General features: G+C 42.4%; 1 protein-coding gene across 2 annotated transcripts; it reads left to right on the forward strand.

Moving 5' to 3' along the window:
- The first annotated feature begins 212 nt into the window (after window positions 1-212).
- dhx35 (DEAH-box helicase 35) lies at window positions 213-7,741 on the forward strand. Of its 2 annotated transcripts, XM_068331252.1 has the most exons (21): window positions 213-257; window positions 681-808; window positions 935-1,027; window positions 1,675-1,752; window positions 1,853-1,957; window positions 2,044-2,105; window positions 2,271-2,340; window positions 2,492-2,551; window positions 2,853-2,965; window positions 3,055-3,151; window positions 3,291-3,449; window positions 3,656-3,866; window positions 4,013-4,137; window positions 4,383-4,437; window positions 4,557-4,747; window positions 4,961-5,038; window positions 5,176-5,305; window positions 5,514-5,595; window positions 5,670-5,741; window positions 5,827-5,938; window positions 6,110-7,741. In XM_068331252.1, exons 1-21 carry the CDS (start codon window positions 218-220, stop codon window positions 6,146-6,148), a joined length of 2,100 nt encoding a protein of 699 aa, XP_068187353.1. In that variant the 5' UTR covers window positions 213-217; the 3' UTR covers window positions 6,149-7,741. The 2 variants fall into 2 exon arrangements, 1 of the variants encoding a protein (XP_068187353.1); XR_011037828.1 differs by lacking the exons at window positions 5,670-5,741; window positions 5,827-5,938; window positions 6,110-7,741 and having other exon boundaries at window positions 4,961-5,045; window positions 5,514-5,593.
- Window positions 7,742-20,461: the final 12,720 nt, after the last annotated feature.

Genomic DNA, 20,461 nt, shown 5'->3' on the forward strand with positions numbered 1-20,461 from the left:
TAATTTCATCAGATTTATTTGATGAAATTAAATATAATATTTCCTTCCCACCACTGGTCATCTAATTTATAATTTACATACAAAACCATGGTGTTATAAAAAAAAAAATAAATTCTTCAATTTCCGAAGTTCAGGAACCCACCGAAAAGGGAAGGAGCGTGACGTCATCTGAACAGAGTCCCCCCCCCCCCGTTAAATATGTGACGTAGTGGGCAATATGGCGGCTCCCCTCTCCACAAGGAAATTTTGGAAGCCGGGTAAGATTAACAAAAATCTCACCAAGATATTTGATGTGTTTAAAGTGTTTAATGACGCTAAGTGGCTCTTATGACGTGAACTCGATCCGTCCGGGTCCGGCCGCTGCTGCTGCGTTCAGGGCCGCTGCGTAATCTCGGCATCCAGCTCGGCTAACGTTAGCACCGCGGTTAGTCAAAGCTGCCACAATAAAACAGCTGTGATGCGGAATGTACAAAAGCTGCTGTGAATGCATCACAGCTGTGAATGCATCACAGCTGTGAATGCATCACAGCAGTGAATGCATCACAGCTGTGAATGCATCACAGCAGTGAATGCATCAGAGTGCTGCGGCACGTTAAAACTGACCGTCGTCCTGAAGCCTCAACCTGCTCACACTAAACGAAAGCATCTCTTCTTCACATTCATCATCCGTTCGCCTTCAGGGACCGAGGCACCGGGGATCTCAGAGGAGCGGGAGCTGAACACGGAGACCACCGGCTCCCCCATCATCTTCAACCCGCACACCAGCCTCTCCATAGAGAAGCAGCGACAGAAACTCCCCGTCTTTAAGGTTCCAGTCCCTCTAAGCCTGAACGGAACCCTCCTGGGGGAAGGGGTTCGGTTCAGGAAACATTTTTCTGTTCAGGGTGGTTCTATGTTTGTCATCAAACTCCTTATTTCTGCTTTTCCTAACCAGCACAGAAACAATATCTTATACCTGGTGGAGAGCTACCAGACTGTCATCATCGTGGGGGAGACGGGATGTGGGAAGACAACACAGATACCTCAGGTCAGCAGACACGTGTTCAACATTTATTACAGTAGAATGAAAAAGCATGCTCTGATCTGAGTAAATATTCCAGATCTATTGATCCCGAATGTTCAAAATCACAAGATCACTAGTGCTGAATACTCAGGAATGGATGAAGTTAGTGGAAGAAAGAAGTTATGCAGGTTTCCACTTGTTAATGAAATGCTTAAAATTGCCCAAATTACAAAATAACCCAAAACCCTTCTCTAGTACGTGAGAGATGTGTACGTAAAAGACAACTTTTGAATTATGGTTTGATCAGAGACAAATCACATAAATTACACTTTTAAAAATAGAAATAAAAAAGGACAAACTAAACTTCTCAACAGATGAAAACAACCACTTTAGCATTGAAAAAAAAAGTTCTGAAATGAAATGTGACAGACTGATACAAGAAAGGAAACGTTCCTATATCCCTAACCTCACTTTTTTCATGGTTGGTAATAAAATGACTGAAGTAGATGATGAAGATGAACAGCATTAATGAAACGACTGAGATAAATAATGAGTCCAACTTCAAGAGGCAGGTTTTAATTTTCAGGGAGTCAAGGTAGGACATCATTTGGGTTTTGGAGTCCTATTTAATCTCATTCTTCTTCTCTGATCCACCCTCTGACTTCTTCCAGTACCTGGTGGAGGCTGGATGGGCGACCGAGGGGAAGGTGATCGGAGTGACGCAGCCTCGCCGTGTGGCTGCCATCTCCGTAAGTCGACGTCTGCTGAAGTCATTTCAATGCGAGACATTTAGTACACCTTTAAAGTCACATATTCTTTTCTATTTTTCTCCGTCCTTCCTCCTGATAGGTAGCGAACCGCGTGGCGGATGAGCGAGGGGCCCTGCTGGGACACGAGGTGGGCTACACCATCCGATTTGATGACTGCTCTGATCCCCACGCCACAAGGATCAAGGTACTCCCACAGCAGACGTGTGACGTGTTCATTCTAAGGGATCCTGTGTTTCCGTCCAGTAAATCCTTAATCCTGTTTTACTGCAGTTCGTTACAGACGGGATGCTGGTGCGTGAGATGATGGCGGATCCTCTCTTGAAAAAATACAGGTACGTGATTGCGAATAAGACGGTACGTGTGTCAGTAGTGTGCGCACCAGTGTTTTTCCTGGTTTAAAAAACGTCTTGGGTGTGATTATAAGATGTGTGGACCCGTTTCTGTTTCAACACCAGCTTGGATCGCTCTAATGCTTTTTATTGCGTTCTTCCCATCAGCGTGCTGATGCTAGATGAAGCCCACGAGAGAACCCTGTATACAGACATAGCCATCGGACTATTAAAGAAGGTGCTTGAAGCAGTTTCTCTCAGTGAAACAAATTGTTCTCTGCTATTTAAAGTACTATTCTAACCTTGGGAATAATCCCACAGAGTTGTGTTTTCTATTGAAACTTTATCTCTACTAATCTGTTCAAACTGTTTTGTGTTCTTTCATTCAGATTCAGAAAAAGCGGCGAGACCTGAGGGTGATCGTGGCCTCCGCCACTCTGGATGCTAAGGTGACTGCGTCATTAAGATGAACAAATCAACTTCAGTAGCCAGAGAGAGATTAGATGCATTGATCTGTGACGCACTGTAAAAAAAAAAAGACCTGTTCAAACATCAGATTGAGTGAGAGCTGAAGTCTTACGTTTTATGTTTTTCTACGAAATTGGAAAATAGTACCTGATAAAAGCGATTTATTGTCACACGATGTGTAACTTGATGGATTTGAAATGCAGTTGTTTTTATATTTACGACCTGTTGTCTAGAAACACCTCGACTTTATCTTATTATTTACTAAAAATCAATTATCTGAAGAAATTCCACGACTTTTTCAACCTGAACGAGTCTGGGGATCCCAACAAGGACACTTGTGGAATCCTGACGGTGGAAGGACGCACCTTTCCAGTGGACGTCTTCTACACCGTCAGGTAGTCAACACTTTTAATCCAGACTCAGGAGATGGTGTCGGGTTTGCATATGTGGTTTTAAACTTTCAGTATCTTTTGTTTGTTGTCAGTCCCGTCCCAGACTATGTGAAGGCCACAGTGGAGACGGTGCTGAAGATCCATGAGACGGAGGACGATGGAGACGTCCTGGCTTTTCTCACTGGGCAGGTCGGTTTACACAAATATTAGTTATTTTTAGAGTTATTAAGGACTCATGTTTGAAAGAAGGTTGTAAATATTTCCAGTTGACCGTGTGCTTTTGTATTTCTATAATTAATCTTTCATCCTGTCGTCTTTTTCTCTTTAGGAAGAGGTGGAGAAAGTTGTGTCTCTTCTACAGGACCAGGCCAGGACTCTGTCACGATACGGCATGAAGAAACACCTGAGAATTTTACCCATGTATGCCGGTCTACCTTACGCAGAGCAGATGAAGGTCTTTGAGAGGTTGTCTTCCTCTGTCCGCAAGGTAAACGTGGAGATTTTCACGAAGAAAACAATGTTCTTTAGCCGAGAAACTAATCAAGCTTCTCGGCTTCTCAGCTTCAAAAGCTTAAGACAGGGTAGAAAAAAACAAGCGACTGATCACAGCAAAACTCAACGTGATGAAAATAGTTGGTAATTATGTGTAAAATAGATGAAATCTGATTTCTTTCTGTCTACTGTTTCTCCCAGGTCGTGGTTGCTACCAACATAGCAGAGACCTCCATCACTATAAACGGTGTCGTCTTTGTCATTGACTGTGCGTTTGTGAAGCTGCGGGCCTACAATCCCTCCAACGCCATCGAATCGCTGGTGGTCACTCCCATCTCTAAGGCGTCAGCGAGCCAGAGGGCCGGGAGGGCAGGACGGAACCGGCCGGGGAAATGCTTCAGGTTGTACACGGGTATGTTTGAGCGTGAAGGAAGACAGGAAAAAGATGGAGTGTTTTAGAAAACGTAAAGATTTGTGTGTGGAAGTGTTGCAGTCTTCTCCTCTCCCCCTTCACCACCTCGGCCTTTCATTCCCTGATGATTCTGTTCCTTTCACCAGAGGAGGATTTTGAGAAACTGCCGGCCTCTACTGTGCCAGAGATGCAGCGCTCCAATTTAGCTCCTGTCATCCTGCAGCTCAAAGCGTTAGGCATCGACAACGTGCTGCGGTTCAGCTTCCTTTCTGTGAGTAGCTGGCTACGCATCCACGGGGCGGCTGTGATGTTTCACCCACTGTGAGACGAATTAAAACTTTACATTTTAATTAGCGAAAACGACTTAATGCCCTCTGGGGAAAAATGCATAAGAGTCCATAAAAGTAATGCAGTCAATGTGTGCTCGTGCTTTTAAAGACGTAACGTCGAGAGTCTCATTTAACGTCGTCTTTACATTGAAGATGGATTGAATTTTTTTGTGAAATTTTTTTGCAGCCTCCACCGGCTCAGACCATGGTTCAGGCTTTGGAGCTGCTCTATGCTCTGGGAGGTAGGAAACAAAAAAAGTGAAACTGTCCTTCAACCACAAGACTAGCGTTCAGCGTCTACAAGCTGAAGCGTCTTTGCAAGAAGAGGTAGAATCTTAACACGTTGTGTTTCCGTCGGCAGGTTTGGATCATTACGGCCGTTTGACTGATCCCATGGGCGTACGGATGGCGGAGTTTCCCCTCAGCCCCATGTTTGCCAAGATGCTATTAGAGTCGGGAAACTTCGGTTGCTCCAAAGAGATCGTTACCATCGCAGCCATGATGCAGATCCAGAATGTTTTCGTGGTGCCGCCCAATCAGAAGAAGCCTTCTGTGAGTGGAAACAAGCTTTTTTCATTCGTCCATTCATTTAAATTTCAGGGGCTTCCCTGAAGAGTAGCGAGAAGTATAAGATGCTGCACTGCAAAGTTTTACTATAAACCTAGGAAATAAAAAGTAAAAGACAAATGAAGCACATGCTGGATATTTAGCATAAATGCTCTGTTAGCGTAACAATTAACCTCCTGTTGCTTTGTCTCCCTTCAGGCTCGAGAACACAGGAAATTTGCAGTGGCTGAGGGAGACCACCTCACTATGCTCAACGTATACGAAGCATTCATTAAGGTACAGTGTAAGTGCTTACTGTATTTAGACTTTACGGCTCAGGCGGTTACCATGGCAGCAGCCTGCGGTGCTTGTGAAAGCCTGAAATGAGAGGTGGAAAAAGTTTAATTGTGGTAACACCTAATTCTTTCCTGCAGCATCAGAAGAGCTCCCAGTGGTGTCAGGAACACTTCCTCAATTATAAGGGTCTGCTGCGGGCGGTGACGGTACGAGAGCAGCTCCGGCGTCTCATGAACAAGTTTAAGGTGCCGTGGACTTCCAGTGAAGGTATGACTCAGGTTTGTTCATCTGATCTGTAGATGGGGTCAGCGTCTGGTGACCTCTTGTCGTAGAATCTCATAAATGTTGCGTTTCGTTGAAGAATAAACATTTTTGTGGGTCATTTCTAGACTTGAAACCTTTTCTATCGTGTTGTCATACACGAGTTCTTTTCAGTGTTAATGTTCTCTGCTTGTTGCTCCCTTATTTTCACAAGGTGACCCTGATGTGATCTTGAAGTGTATCGTTTTGGGGTTCTTTGCAAACGCGGCCCGCATCCACCATTCTGGTTCCTACCGGTGAGTGAGCTAAGAAACTGTTTCCAGCAAAATGAATTTATTTTCATAAAACACTCATTTGTTTACTCCGACAGGACTTTACGAGACGACCGCGAGCTTCACATCCACCCCAACTCTGTGCTTTTTGGGGAGAAACCTCCAAAATGGTCAGTTTGTTTTCCCCTCATTCTCATGCGGGTTAATTGACATATCTGCTCCCCCACTTTAACACTTTTTGTTTCTCATTGCCAGGGTTGTTTTCAATGAAGTAGTGCAGACTGCAAAATACTACATGCGTGATGTGACTGCTGTTGAGTCATCCTGGTTGGTTGAGTTGGCCCCCCATTTTTACAAGCAGGCCAAGGTGGGTCATTAAAAGGAAGTGTATCCTCAATCTTGACATGACATGACATGACTATAACTGTTGTGAATGTTCTGAAATAGTCCGTTTGCTGTTTTACCAGTTGTACTATATTATACTAACAGTTATACTATACTGTTATTTATGATTTAACGGTGTCCTCTTCTCTTTCAGCATGGCTCACTGGCCAGCAAAAGATCCCGGGTCCTCTAAATCAAGCCATCACTTCATCGCATTAAGACGGGAAGATGAGAAGAAAAACACCCAAGTAGCCACTGTGACTCGCTTCATTTATTGTATATAAAGATGGAATTTATATTTGCTGTCCTTGTTCACCTGCTCAAACCCACCACACTATATGGCCGTGTCTGAATGGGACTAAATGGATCTATTTTTAGTGACAATGCTAACACGTGTGACCTGGTTCTTTTTTTTTTTTTTCCCAGGGATGTCATTTATATTTGATGAATGAAAGATGAGATCAGGTGGTGCCTGACTTGTGCTCTTTCATGCATGGCCATATAGTTCACTTTATTCATACTTGTACATAGTCAGAGCAAGCTCAGGTCCAGGGAATGGCTCCTGCGCTCCAAGCCCACCTGGTTCTTGGCTTTGTTATTTTTTTAATTGCTGTATTTCCCTGTTGCATGACAAATAACGGACGACAACAGAATGTGAGGATGTTTCCCTTTGGGGAAACACGTGGCTTAGGTTTTTTTTTCTTAGCTTCTTTTCAGCTAGCCTCAAATCCTACACCTTTATGATGATACTGTGAAAAGACCGCTTTACTTTTTGATCCTTTTCAGCTCCGTTTTACCACTTTACTGCACTCTAATCCAGCTCTGACATTGTGGCCTTGTTACCACTCTGTGCCAGTTTTTGTTATCAGCCTATTTCGCATTTCAGTTTCAGATGGAATGTGGAAATGCACCCAAGCATTATAAATGACAAGCTGTGAAATCAAAACTAAAAAGTGCCATTCGATCCTGTGAAGAAACGCATGCATTCAGACATGCATCCAAAGCTGTAAAGAAACAGTCGCAGTTTTCAGCCGTCTCTTAACTACCTTTCCTCGTATTTTTTTCCCCCTGTTACCGTCAACATCATCCTCCTGGTCTTAAGTAAAATGTGCAGTTTATTTATCCATTTATTTCTAAGATCCATTCCAGACTGAAGCATACAGTATGTTCTACATTTCTGCTTTAGTTTTATTTTTATTTGTGTGGCTTTGCTTTTCCTCGCTCTGCAAGTGCCAGTGAGCAGTGTAGTAAAGCGTCGTCATTTCATCAGTAAAGTCCCTGTTATCCAATCGAACTTCTGCCCTGCATGGTTTTTATGTAGCTCTTCTTCTTGAGGTCACTTATGTAGAATCTGTGACACTGTCGTCAGCACCAAGGAGCAAGACACTATACCGTAGAGGTACACCAACACAGATTAGATGGACATCCAAAAAGATATACCTTTGCATGTTTAATGGTACTCTGATGTAGAATTAAACACCTAAAATAATCTCAGACAAATTACAAATAAAAACAACTGTGTGTTTACATGTTTATCTTCATTTGTGCTGCTACTGAGTGTGTATGCAGCCGAAGCATCTCTCTGTAGACCTGTGTACTCGCTCACCTCTAAGATAAATGCTGTCACGTGTCATCCCCTCCTCACACCCCCAATTAAAGCCTTATTGTTATGCACTGAAGTAGTTCTGGTTGTTTTGTTCTGACTGAATACTGGACGTGTTTGCAGTCAACAATCTGTCCAGCAGGAGTCGCTGTTACGCTGCAAAAAAAATTCCTACTTCCATCCAGACGCTTGTCAGGAAGCCTGATGACATTATTGACTGTCAGTACCAGATTCCCTTTTATGCTTTCAGACATACGATTTTGCTGTTGAAAAATTTGCTGTATGTTTTAAGATGCATTTATGGTGAACATATACCGTCAACCGCAGTGATTGATTTTCTATGTGTTAAAAGAAATCCTTCAGAGACATCAAATAAAACATTTTTAGGTCATTTTTATCCCCTTTCTCACATTAGATTGAAGGATGAAGCTATTGGTTATGTCTGTTTATGTGTTGGGATTGTGTGTGTGTGTGTGTGTGTGTGTCGTAGTTTTAACTTCAAGTGTTCATCATTTTGTTAAAAACTTAACAAGCAGTCTTTAAAAATCCATTAAAAGTAGAGAAGCCAAATTTTTGTAGCAGAATGAGTTCAAATTGTACTGGAGAGAAAACATGAGCTGTAGTTTTGGTCCATGATTTGAATTTCTCCAGATGCACATACAGTAGTGTTGAAGTCAAACATCGACACAGAATCTTTTTGAATATCTACTCTTAGATGCACATTTAATTCACGATTATCTCTAGTAGAATGATCACAGAACACGGGGATCAGCTTGTGACACATTAGCTGTTTCTATGTGGAACCATTGTGAAGACACTGTCGGTGTATATACTTATATACATATACCTGTAAATACATGTAATACAACCTACTAAACAGTACCAAGTATTCTGATGATGTCATGTGGTGGAAAGTCACTCAATTAATGAAGTACAGCTGCCTCAGTTTTTTTTCAAACTACTTTATTCCTCTAAAATATATTTTACCATCAAGTATAAATGTAATTATTACTGTATTGTTAACCATAGCTGTTCTTTTAGGAGTAGATATCATACAGCAGACTATAAAAACACATCATTGCTTATTGTAACCACTATGACACATGCCCGACTAAAAGTTTGCAAAATCTCATATACAATGTTTTATAAGTAGAAAAATACAACTAATTCTTCTATTTAATAAATTGCAGCAACAAACACAAGACAATCCAGGAAGTTCCAGCCTGACGTTATCAATGTGCTGCATGTTCAAAGTAGCAGCATGAGATTGAAAAAGTAGCTGTTTCAATTGAAAGCAAGTTCAAAAGTAGCATCTGTTAAGTGGCTCCATCAGTTTAAAAGTAGTAGCATGTGTTTCGACATCATGTCAGTTTGCATAGTGCAGCGATGAAGTTCAGTCTGCATGTATGTGAGTTTATGGGGCCATCAGACATGTTATGGGGGGTGCTTCATTAGATTGGTTCGGAGCCGTTATAGCTTTGGGCGAGGGAATGTTTCTTAGTCTGCCAGATGGCAGCAGATCAAACAGGTGATGCTATGGGTGTGTGCAGGCTAAAGTAATGCAGATGGATTTCTTGAGGCGGTGGGAGCTCCTCCAGGGCCGGGGGGCATTCACTTGAACAAGTCACCGGAGTCTGTTGGGGCAGCTTTCCTCCAGGTGGTCTCTGGTGTGACCGGGGTGTACTTACCATCCTTTGACTTTCCAAGGTTGATGATTAGCTTCTCGATCTTTGCTGCGTTGAGGGGAAGGTTGATCCGGAGCGTCAGGTCACCGGGTTTGGCCTCTATGAACTGCAGGCTGATTCGTCCAGTCATTGCTGTGACATTTCCGAACCCATTCATGGTGTAGCTTTTGGTTTAGTAAAGTGAAAAAGGAGTATGGTGCTCCGAACACATCCTGGTGGTGTGACCAACGGTAGTGCGCCGTCGTTCCTTGCGGTTAATGCGTTCCAGGAACGAATTCTGCGATAGAGCAACGAACTATTTATCTTATTATTTATGGTAATTTATATGTTTATGACCCCTCCCCATACTGATATTAAACCACCTTCTATCTGTATGACCTTTTCCCACACTCTGATAGACTTTAAAGCACTTTTGTTTCTCACTGAAATCCGAGACTAACTGAAGGTAGCGCACTTCCGGATGCCGTCAGCCAATAGAATGGGCGTACGGTATCATGTGACTACCTACTAAAAATCTGCGATGAGTACAAAATTTGAAATTTGACCTTGGCCTTGTTTTCTCAAGGTCAAGGTCATCATGTCATTTTCACCCCCTTTGCTGCTCGAGTAATGTCCTTTTTGTTTCATTTTTCTGTATACAACGGTGTGAAGATATTTGGTGGACGAACGGACGGACGAACACACAAACGCTAACAATTACAAAACATCACCAGTTTGTGGGATGTAATAAGAAGAGGACTTCCAAGACATGAGAAGCACCTAAAAAAAAGTGGGATGTTTTTGGAATATGTAGATAGATTCTTGCAGAGAAAGACAAGAAAAGTAACTCTTATCCTTACATATCAGTGACTTCATCCTCTAAGATTTGGACTTGTGTTTTATTGTTTAAGTTGACTCAAGAATACAAAATGACAAAGTGTAAATGAGATAGACTTTGTAGAAGGTACTGAGTTCCAAAAATGTGATGTTAAAGCCTATAAATGATGTGGTTAAATCTCCAGACGTCAGTCATGAGCGAGGCGGAACAAATTCACCAACAAATCTGTTTATTTCTGCTAAGATCTGCCAAAATGTCAGGACGACAACAACACGATATCTCTTAATCTCCACCATCAACATAGCGATCTGAAGTGTTCAAATCACTAATGATTGGAATAATGATTTGCCTCTAGTATCAGCTAATCGGTAATGTTTATTTGTATCTCTCCATTTAAAGAGCAGTAATTAGACATCTGTATCAATTAAGAAGCAATGCAAACTGCTGCACACACTTCTCGCCTCCTTTAAAATTCTCATCGTGTCTCCAAGAGCTTGACAGTTGTCCCAGGTAGACAGTTTAGAGTCTCTGTAAACTGTTTCTGAAGAGATGGAACTTCTGCTCATGAGAACTAGAAAAAAAATAGATGTTTTACTGCAACATGACAACTATGTTATAACAAAAACTGTTGAATCTTCTCATGGAAATCAAATCATTTTTATCACACAAACATGAATTTGTCATAGACTCCAAACCACATGTTTACTTGCATGTTCTCTGTTTCAGGGATCATCAGAAGTACCAAGAAAACAGGGGAACAGCAGCATCTGAGGGGCAAAGAGTATTTCCTCTTCCGAATGTCTTTAAGGAGGACAAAAACAAGTAAGGAACATTTCTCGATGTGTTTTTCCGTTCCACTTAGTTGCCCATTAGTGTTGTGTAACTGCATACATGCGACGTGACAGGCGGAGGTATCAGTGATTAATCGCGTGCGTGGGCCTCGGACGGAGCGGCAGTCTGAGCAGGTTGTGTGTGCGTGGTTGAGTGTTCCTCACCATATTTCACCGCTGTCAAAAAATCATTGACATGTTCCATCCAATTCAAAGAATGTTTAACTGCTTTAAAGGCTTTGATGGGAAAGGAAGTCATGTGTGGGTTGTAATTACCCCCTGTTCAAAGTTTGTACTTGTTTTTAGAGAAAACAATGTGGTTAATATTTCTCTCCTCAATGAACAACCAGTCATAAGTGCTTTCTCCAGGTTTTTCAGGGTCTAGTTCACTGAAGATGACCACAGCTTTAGATTTATATTTCTTTAGCCCCAAATTATAATTATGCATTATGATGATAAATAATCTGATGCTGTATCAAGTAAATTGCATGTTATATTTTCGGTTGTATTGCATCATCTTTGGCAGTGTTGCAAATGAGCTGTGAGGGTACACAGCTGCTTCTTGTTTTTGTTTTTTTTTGTGGTATTTTTGCACCAATAGGATATATTCTGTTGTGATTTCAGGTATTTTATGTGATAGATTACATAAAAACAGATAATCAGGTCTTTATTCACAAGTTTTCTTTTAATATTCTATACAATAGACTGTCCAACAACATTTGCTGTGCGATAAGACTTCACTCATTAGTGTGATAATGGTATGACTACATGAATGTGAATCAGTGCTTTCAGTTAGACAACATGTTGACTGGCTCGCAACCAGGAAAAGTGACATTAATAGTGCCTTTACAAGAACAACTATTGACTTACGCATTTATTTAGAATTTGATGAAAATAAGTTTAAAAAAAAGCTAAACATAGCAGTAGGATTTGTTTTTAATCACATGCAAAATCATTTCAATTCATAAAATCCTCTTTTTCCATCGCAATATAACCTGTAATTTTCAAAATTGTGGTGTGCAGATGTGATTTTTCACATTGTGAACAAGAGGTGCTTCTTTTTCTCTGAGTGGATGTATGGGTGAAAAAATTTCTTGGATGTTTAAGAGATTTCAAGCATGGGAGGAATTTTTACATTTGTGAGGGAGGATGCAATCACTACAGCATGGGGACTCGCAGAGGCCTCCCCGGGTGACAAATTGAAAGTGTCTCGGTCTAGTTTATAGCCCTGATCAGGTCAAACGAAAAATATTGGAGGTCTGGGTGAGGAGACAGGCCCGCCTGGTGCAGATAAATGGACTGATCATTTCTTATTGAGAAACAATTCCTAAAAGGTAGTTTACTGTGTGACTGGGGAAGCGGCAAGCGGAGAACAGAACACTGCACCCACTGCTCCCTCCCTGACCCTTCCTCCACTGCCGGAATTAAATGGATAGAGAGAACGCGTGTTTCTGATGGCACTCCTCCGCCGGAGAGACACTCCATTTGTTATGAAGTAGGGGTTCTGATGAAGTGTAGGGAGCTCCTCTTTCTTTTTACCCCCACTTTTTTTTTTTTATCCGTTCCTTTCTCAGGCACTACAAGGCCGGCCTTCAGTCTGCTTCACATGAAATGGATGGAAGGAGCCGATTGAATTTTACACTCCCCTGCTCATGATTAATGGTTTCGGTGTGGGGTGAAACTCCACTACCACTAGCTGGTGCTCAAGCTCTCCCACAGTCTAACATCTCCTCGGATGGGTAAGGGGGTGGCTGTTAATGTAGGGCAGTTTGGCTGGAGACACAGGTCCTTTTATAGCCCCCCGGTCCCTTCAACTCCTCTCCCCCTCGTGTTAATAAAAATTGCTGTTGCCCACTTGCTCGTTATTACTTCATGGTCAGTTTCTCAGTATGCTCTGTATCCAGTGTTACTTGGCAGGCCGTGCTGTAAATGTCAATTCATCACTTAATCCATTATTAAAGGGTGAGAGGCCTAATAAAAGATGCCAGGTCATGTTATTGGATTCCCCTAAGAGATGCTCACGGTTCTGGGTTAGGTATTCACACTTTTCATCCATAGACCTGAAATTACTCCAGACATCCAAGAGCTCTTTTTTTTTTTTTTTTACATCTATTGCAGGATTTTTAGCTTTAAGTAATAAGTAATAAACTCAAACAGCCAAGTATTAAATAACAGGGAGTCCCAATGACTTACGTTTTTATAAAACTAAAAATAAAATGAACACAGGAGCATCGTGACAGTGGCGTTAACCTGTCAGGACCCGGACTCGTCCAGCCACGGCCGAAGACATCCTGAGAGCGAGCGTTGATAAGAGACCCATATTTAACGGCGTTAATGGCATTAGGGTCTGGAGGAAAACCGACTGGATTTACAGAAGTGCTTTAGATGGGAGATCAATAAAGACGGTAACTGAGTGGATGAGCCAGACTAAGCAGGAATGGGTGCAGGTTTAATTTTGCATTAATAATGCACAGTCTGAGAAGAGAGAGTGATGAAGAGAGTGCAGCCGGCTATAACAGTTTGATCCCTCTCTTTGTAATTTGTTTTCCCCGATAGTCAAACATGTGTATTTAACTCATTTTTGTCTCAGCCATGATTTTGTTTCCTCATCATATTCTCAGTACTTTTTATTGTGCACATAACAAATGTGTGTATGAAGCTGCCGCCCAGTAGATGCTCCGCGAGTGGATTGTGTTTTGCCCTGATGGAACTCCCGGTGTATCCTCCTCCATACTCCAAACCCTGCTTTCATCATCAGGACTTCATCCGATGATGGATGGAGCTGTCTCCTTCCAGGTTGTCATAGCATCTGTTGCATGGTGCTCACTGTATGGCTGCTCTGTTGATGCTTGGTGCACACAGATTTTTTTAATTTTTTTTTTTTTTTTACAGTTTTCTCCACTGTTTGCATGCGGCCCGTTTGGTGGGTAATGATGGAAAATGAGAAACAAAAACCTTCCTCTCACACCACAAACCTATAATGGATGTTTTGCGGTTGAAAGTGTCTCAAGCTGGCAGGTCCATCCTCTACTTGGTCACGGTGAAGGTCTGGAGGGAGGAGAGAGAGGAGATAACCGGAGATAAAAACAATGGAAGAGTGACGAAGCGAGGGATGGCTGAATGAGGGAGAAATCAATAGGAAATCAGTGTTTGGGGAGGGCTTGTCGTTTATCAGGTGACACGGTTAAACAGTGTTAAGGTACTAAAAGTGAGAAAAATATGGGCCATCCCCATGCCGGTATTGATCACAATGGAATGGGACGGCAGAAGGCCAAAGTCACTAATAAAATAAGACGTATCTGAGAGGGAATCAGCCGGGGATAGATGGTTACAGTGATCAAGGCCAAAAACATCTTCACTGGGATTTAAGCTTGTTCTGCCGTCCTGCTCCTCGGTGACAGACCACAACATCAGCGAGGTCTGGCGTGATGGAGGTGGTGCCGTCACTTAGAGGCTCATCATTCTGGTCTTACCTGTACTATAAAAAAATTAGGAAGAGCGAGAGAATGGGATAATAATATGAATTAGATGAGATTGAATGCAATGGAGAAGATGAGCTCTTTATATCAAACGTGGTTTAATTTTTTAAAACTGAAATCACTTTTTAAAAAAGTTTTTAACTGCACCGTAATTTGCACATCTGGATTTACAGTTTATAGATTCCTCTTTTTGTTTTTTTTACTTGCGGTTTCTCTGAATCTGTCAACTTAGATGATTGGTGTTCCTATATTTTTAATGTGCGTTTGAATTTATAGATATACACTTGTCTCAAAGGGCCATTCTGCACTGGGTTCTGTTTGTCTTTCCCTTATTCCAGACAACCCACCCCCCCAATCCCTGCTAGAGAAAAATGGCTGAACTTGAAAGCACGTTTTTCTCCTTTTCACCTGGATTTGTTCTTTGAATCATGTCTGCACTTTTCATAAAAACTCTCAAATTAGACAATTCAGACGTCACAACCTTTCACAGCTGGCTGCTAGTTTGCTGGAACCCCCCCCCCCACACACACACACAAATGGGACTGATCACATTAACAACGGCTTTATTCTACTGGAGGTGTCCTACGAGGTCATGACAGCATGAGACCAAGCTTTTCATACCGGAATGCTGAGACTGAAGTATCTAATACTCCCTGTATTCCTTACACCTGTGCTTTTGCTACTGTAACAGGAAACATGTGAGGTGAAATATTATTCCGTGTAAAAGGCTGTGTGGAGAAGTTTTTTTTTTTCATCACGTAAGCTCACATGTCATAAATATGGGAATCTTGATTGCCTCTGATGGGCCGGACGGCACGGTGGAAATACATTCTATATAAATTAACAGCAGCTAACAGTACAAGAACTTTTTCTCATGGAGATATGAATAACGAACATTTAATTAAAATAGGGAAAATGAATAACAATCAAATTATTACAGTATGAGATTCACCGAGGTGAAGAGGAGAAGTTATTTATCATAGGAGAGGCTTTAATGATGGTAGAGTCTTGTGAGGTGTACAATAGGATGTGGATTCATGAAACTATTGTCTCATGAAGATTCATGATTATTTTCTTTTCCAGCTCCACCTGCAAGCAGCATGAAGTATTTAGTCTTTTAATTCTAATTCAGGAAGTGTGAGTCCCACAGTATCCAGACGTTTTAAGTGTTTGATGTAATCACGTCAACCACCACGTGATTCATGCAGATTTAACCGTTTTTGTTGCTTTTATTTACTCGTCCTTCATCCTCATCATCAGTTTGCCTCTTGTTTTCGGAGCCGTTTCAGTGCTGTGATGTGGCTTTGTTCTCTTTTTCATTATGGGACGTTTTATCAATACCTAAACTGTTTGAATTAAAAATGAAACAACAGAAATGAAAAGTGAAAGGCCCTTTTTATGTGCGCCTCACCAACTGCTACTCGTGTTCTGCAGTCAATAATAATGTGAATCCAACAACATTTCCCCTCTTTTTCTTTTCCTTTATCCACCGTCATTTTAAAGCTGCTGTGTTGCTGTCATCACGCCAGAGGTTTTGTCTCAGAATGGGCCATAACGAAGACGGAAAACAGAGAACTCAGTTGTTGTGGCTGATTAACATCTGGCAGTCAGCATTTAATGAGTGTAGCAAGGCATAGAAAATGAGCTTTTTAGTATTATTCCAGTTTCTTGCTTGTGTTTTAGTTTTGGAGGAGTGGTGTAAATAGACAGGATATCTCCAAACATACCATTATTGTCTTGTTTTTTTCCCTCATATATTGCAAACTGTATGGTGCCAAAGAGGATTCTGGGTAATTATGATAGCAGAGGTGCTTAGAAGTTCAGATCTGTGGACATTCATTCCTGCAGTTTTAGAAAATCTCCATTGTTTTATGCATTTACTTCTTCATAAACAAATGTCAGCGAGGTAATTGTACCCGAGTGTAAATGAGGACATTTAATATTCTTTGTATTTCAATCCCCTCTAAACATCGTCTGCTTTCTGTACTCAGAATACCTTTTAGCGTAACTACTAGAACGTCCAACAGCGAGTTCTTGGAAAGTTACAGTCACAATCATCCCGTGTCGGCAAAAACTCCCAACTGGCATCATCACCCGTGAAGCAGAGAACAGGATGAACACAATCTGTGCAGTTCACCATTTTTGTTATGGACAGGAAGGTTTGCGAGGGCCACAGAAGCAAGTACAAATGATCAGCATCCGATTCAGGTTTTTTTTTTTTTTTTTTGATTTATCTCCACATTTTTCTGCACCTCGCGCTGCAATATGTTTAACAAGTGCTACAAATGAGAAGCTACTGAGGAGAGGGAGCAGAAGTGTGACAAATAGCATCATATCATGCAGAAAATGTGCAATGCTAAACATCAGTTACTGCACATTGGAGAAATGGTGTGTTTGTGCAGTGTTTGCTGTCCAAGGAGTTCTGGTGGGGGAACTTCAAAAAAAACAAAAAAACAGGGTTGCTCTCCCATCTGGGGACTTTGAATTGAATACACGTTCCTTTTTCACAGTTTGAAAAATTATGTTGAGGAGGGCAGAAAAATCTTGCTGGGGTTTTGAGTTTCTTTTGATGTGTCCTGATGGCGATTATGGAATCCAATAAAAACTAATTAGAAAATTAGGAGGCAGATCAATAAGGTTTGCTCTGGTGGAGCATGCTGTTTGCGTGTGTATGTGTCTCTCTCTCTGTGTGTGTGTGTGTGTGTGTGTGTGTGTGTGTGTGTGGTGGTCAGTTTTTTTTTTGTCGACCCCTCTCTGCCCAGGGAGTGTGTTACAGCTCTGACCTGGCCAAAACAATTGTTACTGATACTCCTCTGTGGATTCAGTTTGCTCTCCCCTCATATGCCTGTAATTTATATTTTGTTGACTGCCCGTTTCTTCGCCCATGCGTAATGTGATTCTATGGGTTCTCTCTTTTTTTTTTGTGCTAATTCCATCCTTCTAATGTTACACCTAATGTACCCTGAAACCTCTTTATTGCACTTTATTGCTCCAGCTTTGCTTTACTGACTTAATTTATTTATTCAGAGTTGGTTTGACCACCACAAAAAACAAGTGACGTAGTGGAGCTGCACTGACAGGAATGTGATGGAGAGCTGGATGAGGTTTCTGTCCTGTTATATTATTGGAAAATAAATAAGATGGATGGCTGTATTGTGATTCTGATTCTGATATGTACAAAAGCGCCATATTAAATTTTACACTTTAAGCTCTTTGGAAGAAATGAGTCAAAATTAATATCTGTGCTCCTGATCCTGTATCCCTCCAAACCCAGCAACACACAAAGTATATATATCTATTCTGTATATGCAAAAAAGAGTAATTAAGACCCATCCAGACATGAGATTTAAGTTTAAACTTATTGCTGCAGCTCCTAGCAGTCAGTATCTAATACAAAAAAAATGAAGAAAATGTCTCCAGCAGGTCTGGAAGGTCTTCAAAGGACAAGATTACCTCCAACATAACAGGAGGAATAAATTATTATTTCTGTCATGTCATTTCATTGTTGACAAAGCACTGGTTTCATGCATCTGTAAAATGTCAAACGCGATGCTGACTCTGCTGTGTTACCTCCATCTTAACCAGCGCTAACATGCTATTGAACAATCCCACACGGGGATGGCATCACGCCCATTGTTGTTTCACATGAAAATAAAGGCGGCGGGAGACACGGGTCTTCTTTGAAGCGCTGTTCCTTGAATTCTATGCCAAAAGGTACAGAGAGTAAGAAAGACACTGTGTTCTTTTGGATGAGGGAGGGGGGGGGGGGGGGGCATGGTAGGTATTGGCTGAAACTTCAATGTGATATGAAAACTTTATAAACTTGAGTGTAGTTGCTCGGCGTGTTACACATCCCCCTCTGTATCCACCTAAACCCAAACTCCCACAGTCTCCGACCGACCCAGGAACTCAGCACACCCTGTCTTCTCTGTGACGTCTTTACTAGCTGTTTTTGTGATGATTGGTAGGACAGGGTGGGGTAGATTCCCTGAATAATGCCCCTCACTCCACTTCATACACGACCCTAATGGAGGAAATGTTCCTGAACTTCTCGGGTATTAATTGCTTGAAAAGCGGGTTCCAGCCGTGAGCCTGCATGTTAAGAAATCAGCTACCAGGCTAGGTCAGACCAGTCCACGAGGCATACTGTGTACTCCACAGGATTGACCCCCTCCCTCACCACTTCTCTCTCCACTCCCCAGTCCTCTCCTTGGCCCTTCTTGCTGCCCACCATTCGGTCTGGAAACAGGGCCTTATTTAGCGGCCTGACTGGTCCATGTCCGTGGCTGGCGATTTGTCCTTGTCTAATTACAGCGCCTGGCTGCTGCCCGCGTGCACATGACTAATGGAGGGGTCGGCGATGGGGAGGGGCGAGGTTGGGTGCAGTTGGGAGGCGGCTGGGGGGGCGGGGGGGAGCAGTGGACGAGCAGACCGACCACTGGTGATTTGTGGACCAGGCACTCTGTCATTGCCCTGGACCCATTTGTCTTCAAGAGGAGTTGGGGAGAAGAGGGGTAGAGATGGAGGGTGGGCTGTGGGGGCTCCAGGCCAGAAAATGGTTTACAATGACTCCTATTTTCCAGCACTTTCATCCTTGGCCACAACAAGCATGCATGGTTTACCCGCAATGGAATGGACTGGGCGGGTGACGTGATGTAGGATATGACAGAAACCTTGACAGGTTGCTGCTGTTATTTCTTTTTAGGGGTTGGCTTGATGACCACCCTCCCTCTCCCTTGAGAGCAAGCCTTATCTGTTTTCTCCCTGTCATGTTGTGGAGCAGAGGCTCTGTAGATTCAGTGCTCCACTGCCCGGACTCCAACTTGGAGACCCATTTTTATCTTGCACGTCTTTGACTATGCACATACATCACCCACAGCTTAGACCTGGTGGAAGTTTATTTTTAACGCAACTATTAAATGGAATTCATTTGTGGAGGCCAATACAATGATCACCAGAGTCTACTTTAGTTGGGTAGAAAGGTAACAAACTGTATTTTAGATGCTTTTATACCATCCCCTCCACCTCCACTTGCTTTTATCACCCACTTCCCTCCTGTTAGTGAAGCTTTGCTGAAGCCACCTGCTTCCTTTATCCACCTGGGACCCTTATTAGACCCAAGCTTAGCTTTCTTCAGTCGCTCAGACAGGAAAGAGCAGCATTAGGGCAGGAACTACTCTCTTTATTGATTTTACAGGTTTTTTTTTATCTGCCCCCTTTGCTCTTTCTCCTGGTCTTTTAAGTAAATAAACACCAGATTTGTCATGTTTGTCCTGGGAGAGGAGAGGAGGGGGTCGATGGAGGGGTCGGGTGTGGTAGAGAGGTCTCTCCTTGGGTCGGCCATGATTAATTCTGCCATCTTATGGATGGAGGGATTTGGGTAGGATTGTTGAAGGGTGCCTGTGGAGCCTCAATCTGACCTCCCTCGCTCCTGCCCCCCCCCCCCCCCCCTTAACACTCCTAGATAGCTCTGGTCCTAAATCACCAGCTGTCAAGTGTGTTGGCAGAACAATGGTGCTGGCATTTTTGCTCCATCTCAGGCTCCAGGCGACTGGACATGGTTTCCTCCGGTTTCCTCGTTAGTGTGGGTTCGTACCTTCTCTGGCCCTTCCTGGCCCACGAGCCCCCCTAGGACCCATAGGAGACTTGGGGTCAGGTCCAGCCTGATGGTCTGATAAGTTGGTGGACCTGAGGACCGTTGGTGTGAGAAGATAAGGGATTCTTGTTCAACATGTACATAATTTATTCTGGTCGTGACAGAATGAATGATGTGACTGAGGTTTTGACAGATGTGGGCAAAAGAGGTGATGAAGGAAGCGAAGTTCAGAGATTAAAGAATAAAATTAAAGGCAGACCCAGTAATCTACCTTAGCAGTATTTCATAGTCTATTTACTTCTAAACCAGGCAGGACCAAGACTGTATCAACCCTAGTCAACAGTAATTGCTAAACTGGGTTTTGGAAAACTATATTATGTGTTTATATGATCATTGCATTTATTTATTTACTTTTTTGTGGGTGCATTTATTAATATATATTTCTTTGCCCAGCCAAAGTGTTCATATAGGGGTTCCCGTGTCCATAAATATGATG

The sequence above is a fragment of the Antennarius striatus genome, chromosome 2, assembly GCF_040054535.1.
Source record: "Antennarius striatus isolate MH-2024 chromosome 2, ASM4005453v1, whole genome shotgun sequence".
Taxonomy (NCBI): domain Eukaryota; kingdom Metazoa; phylum Chordata; class Actinopteri; order Lophiiformes; family Antennariidae; genus Antennarius; species Antennarius striatus.

What these genes read in the sequence shown, in the direction of transcription:
- dhx35 (XM_068331252.1), top strand. Translation starts at nt 218, where the DNA reads ATGGCGGCTCCCCTCTCCACAAGGAAATTTTGGAAGCCGG. An exon ending in CCCACGCCACAAGGATCAAG is followed by an intron (nt 1,958 to 2,043) that starts GTACTCCCACAG and finishes GTTTTACTGCAG; the next exon opens with TTCGTTACAGACGGGATGCT. An exon ending in CCTCTCTTGAAAAAATACAG is followed by an intron (nt 2,106 to 2,270) that starts GTACGTGATTGC and finishes TCTTCCCATCAG; the next exon opens with CGTGCTGATGCTAGATGAAG.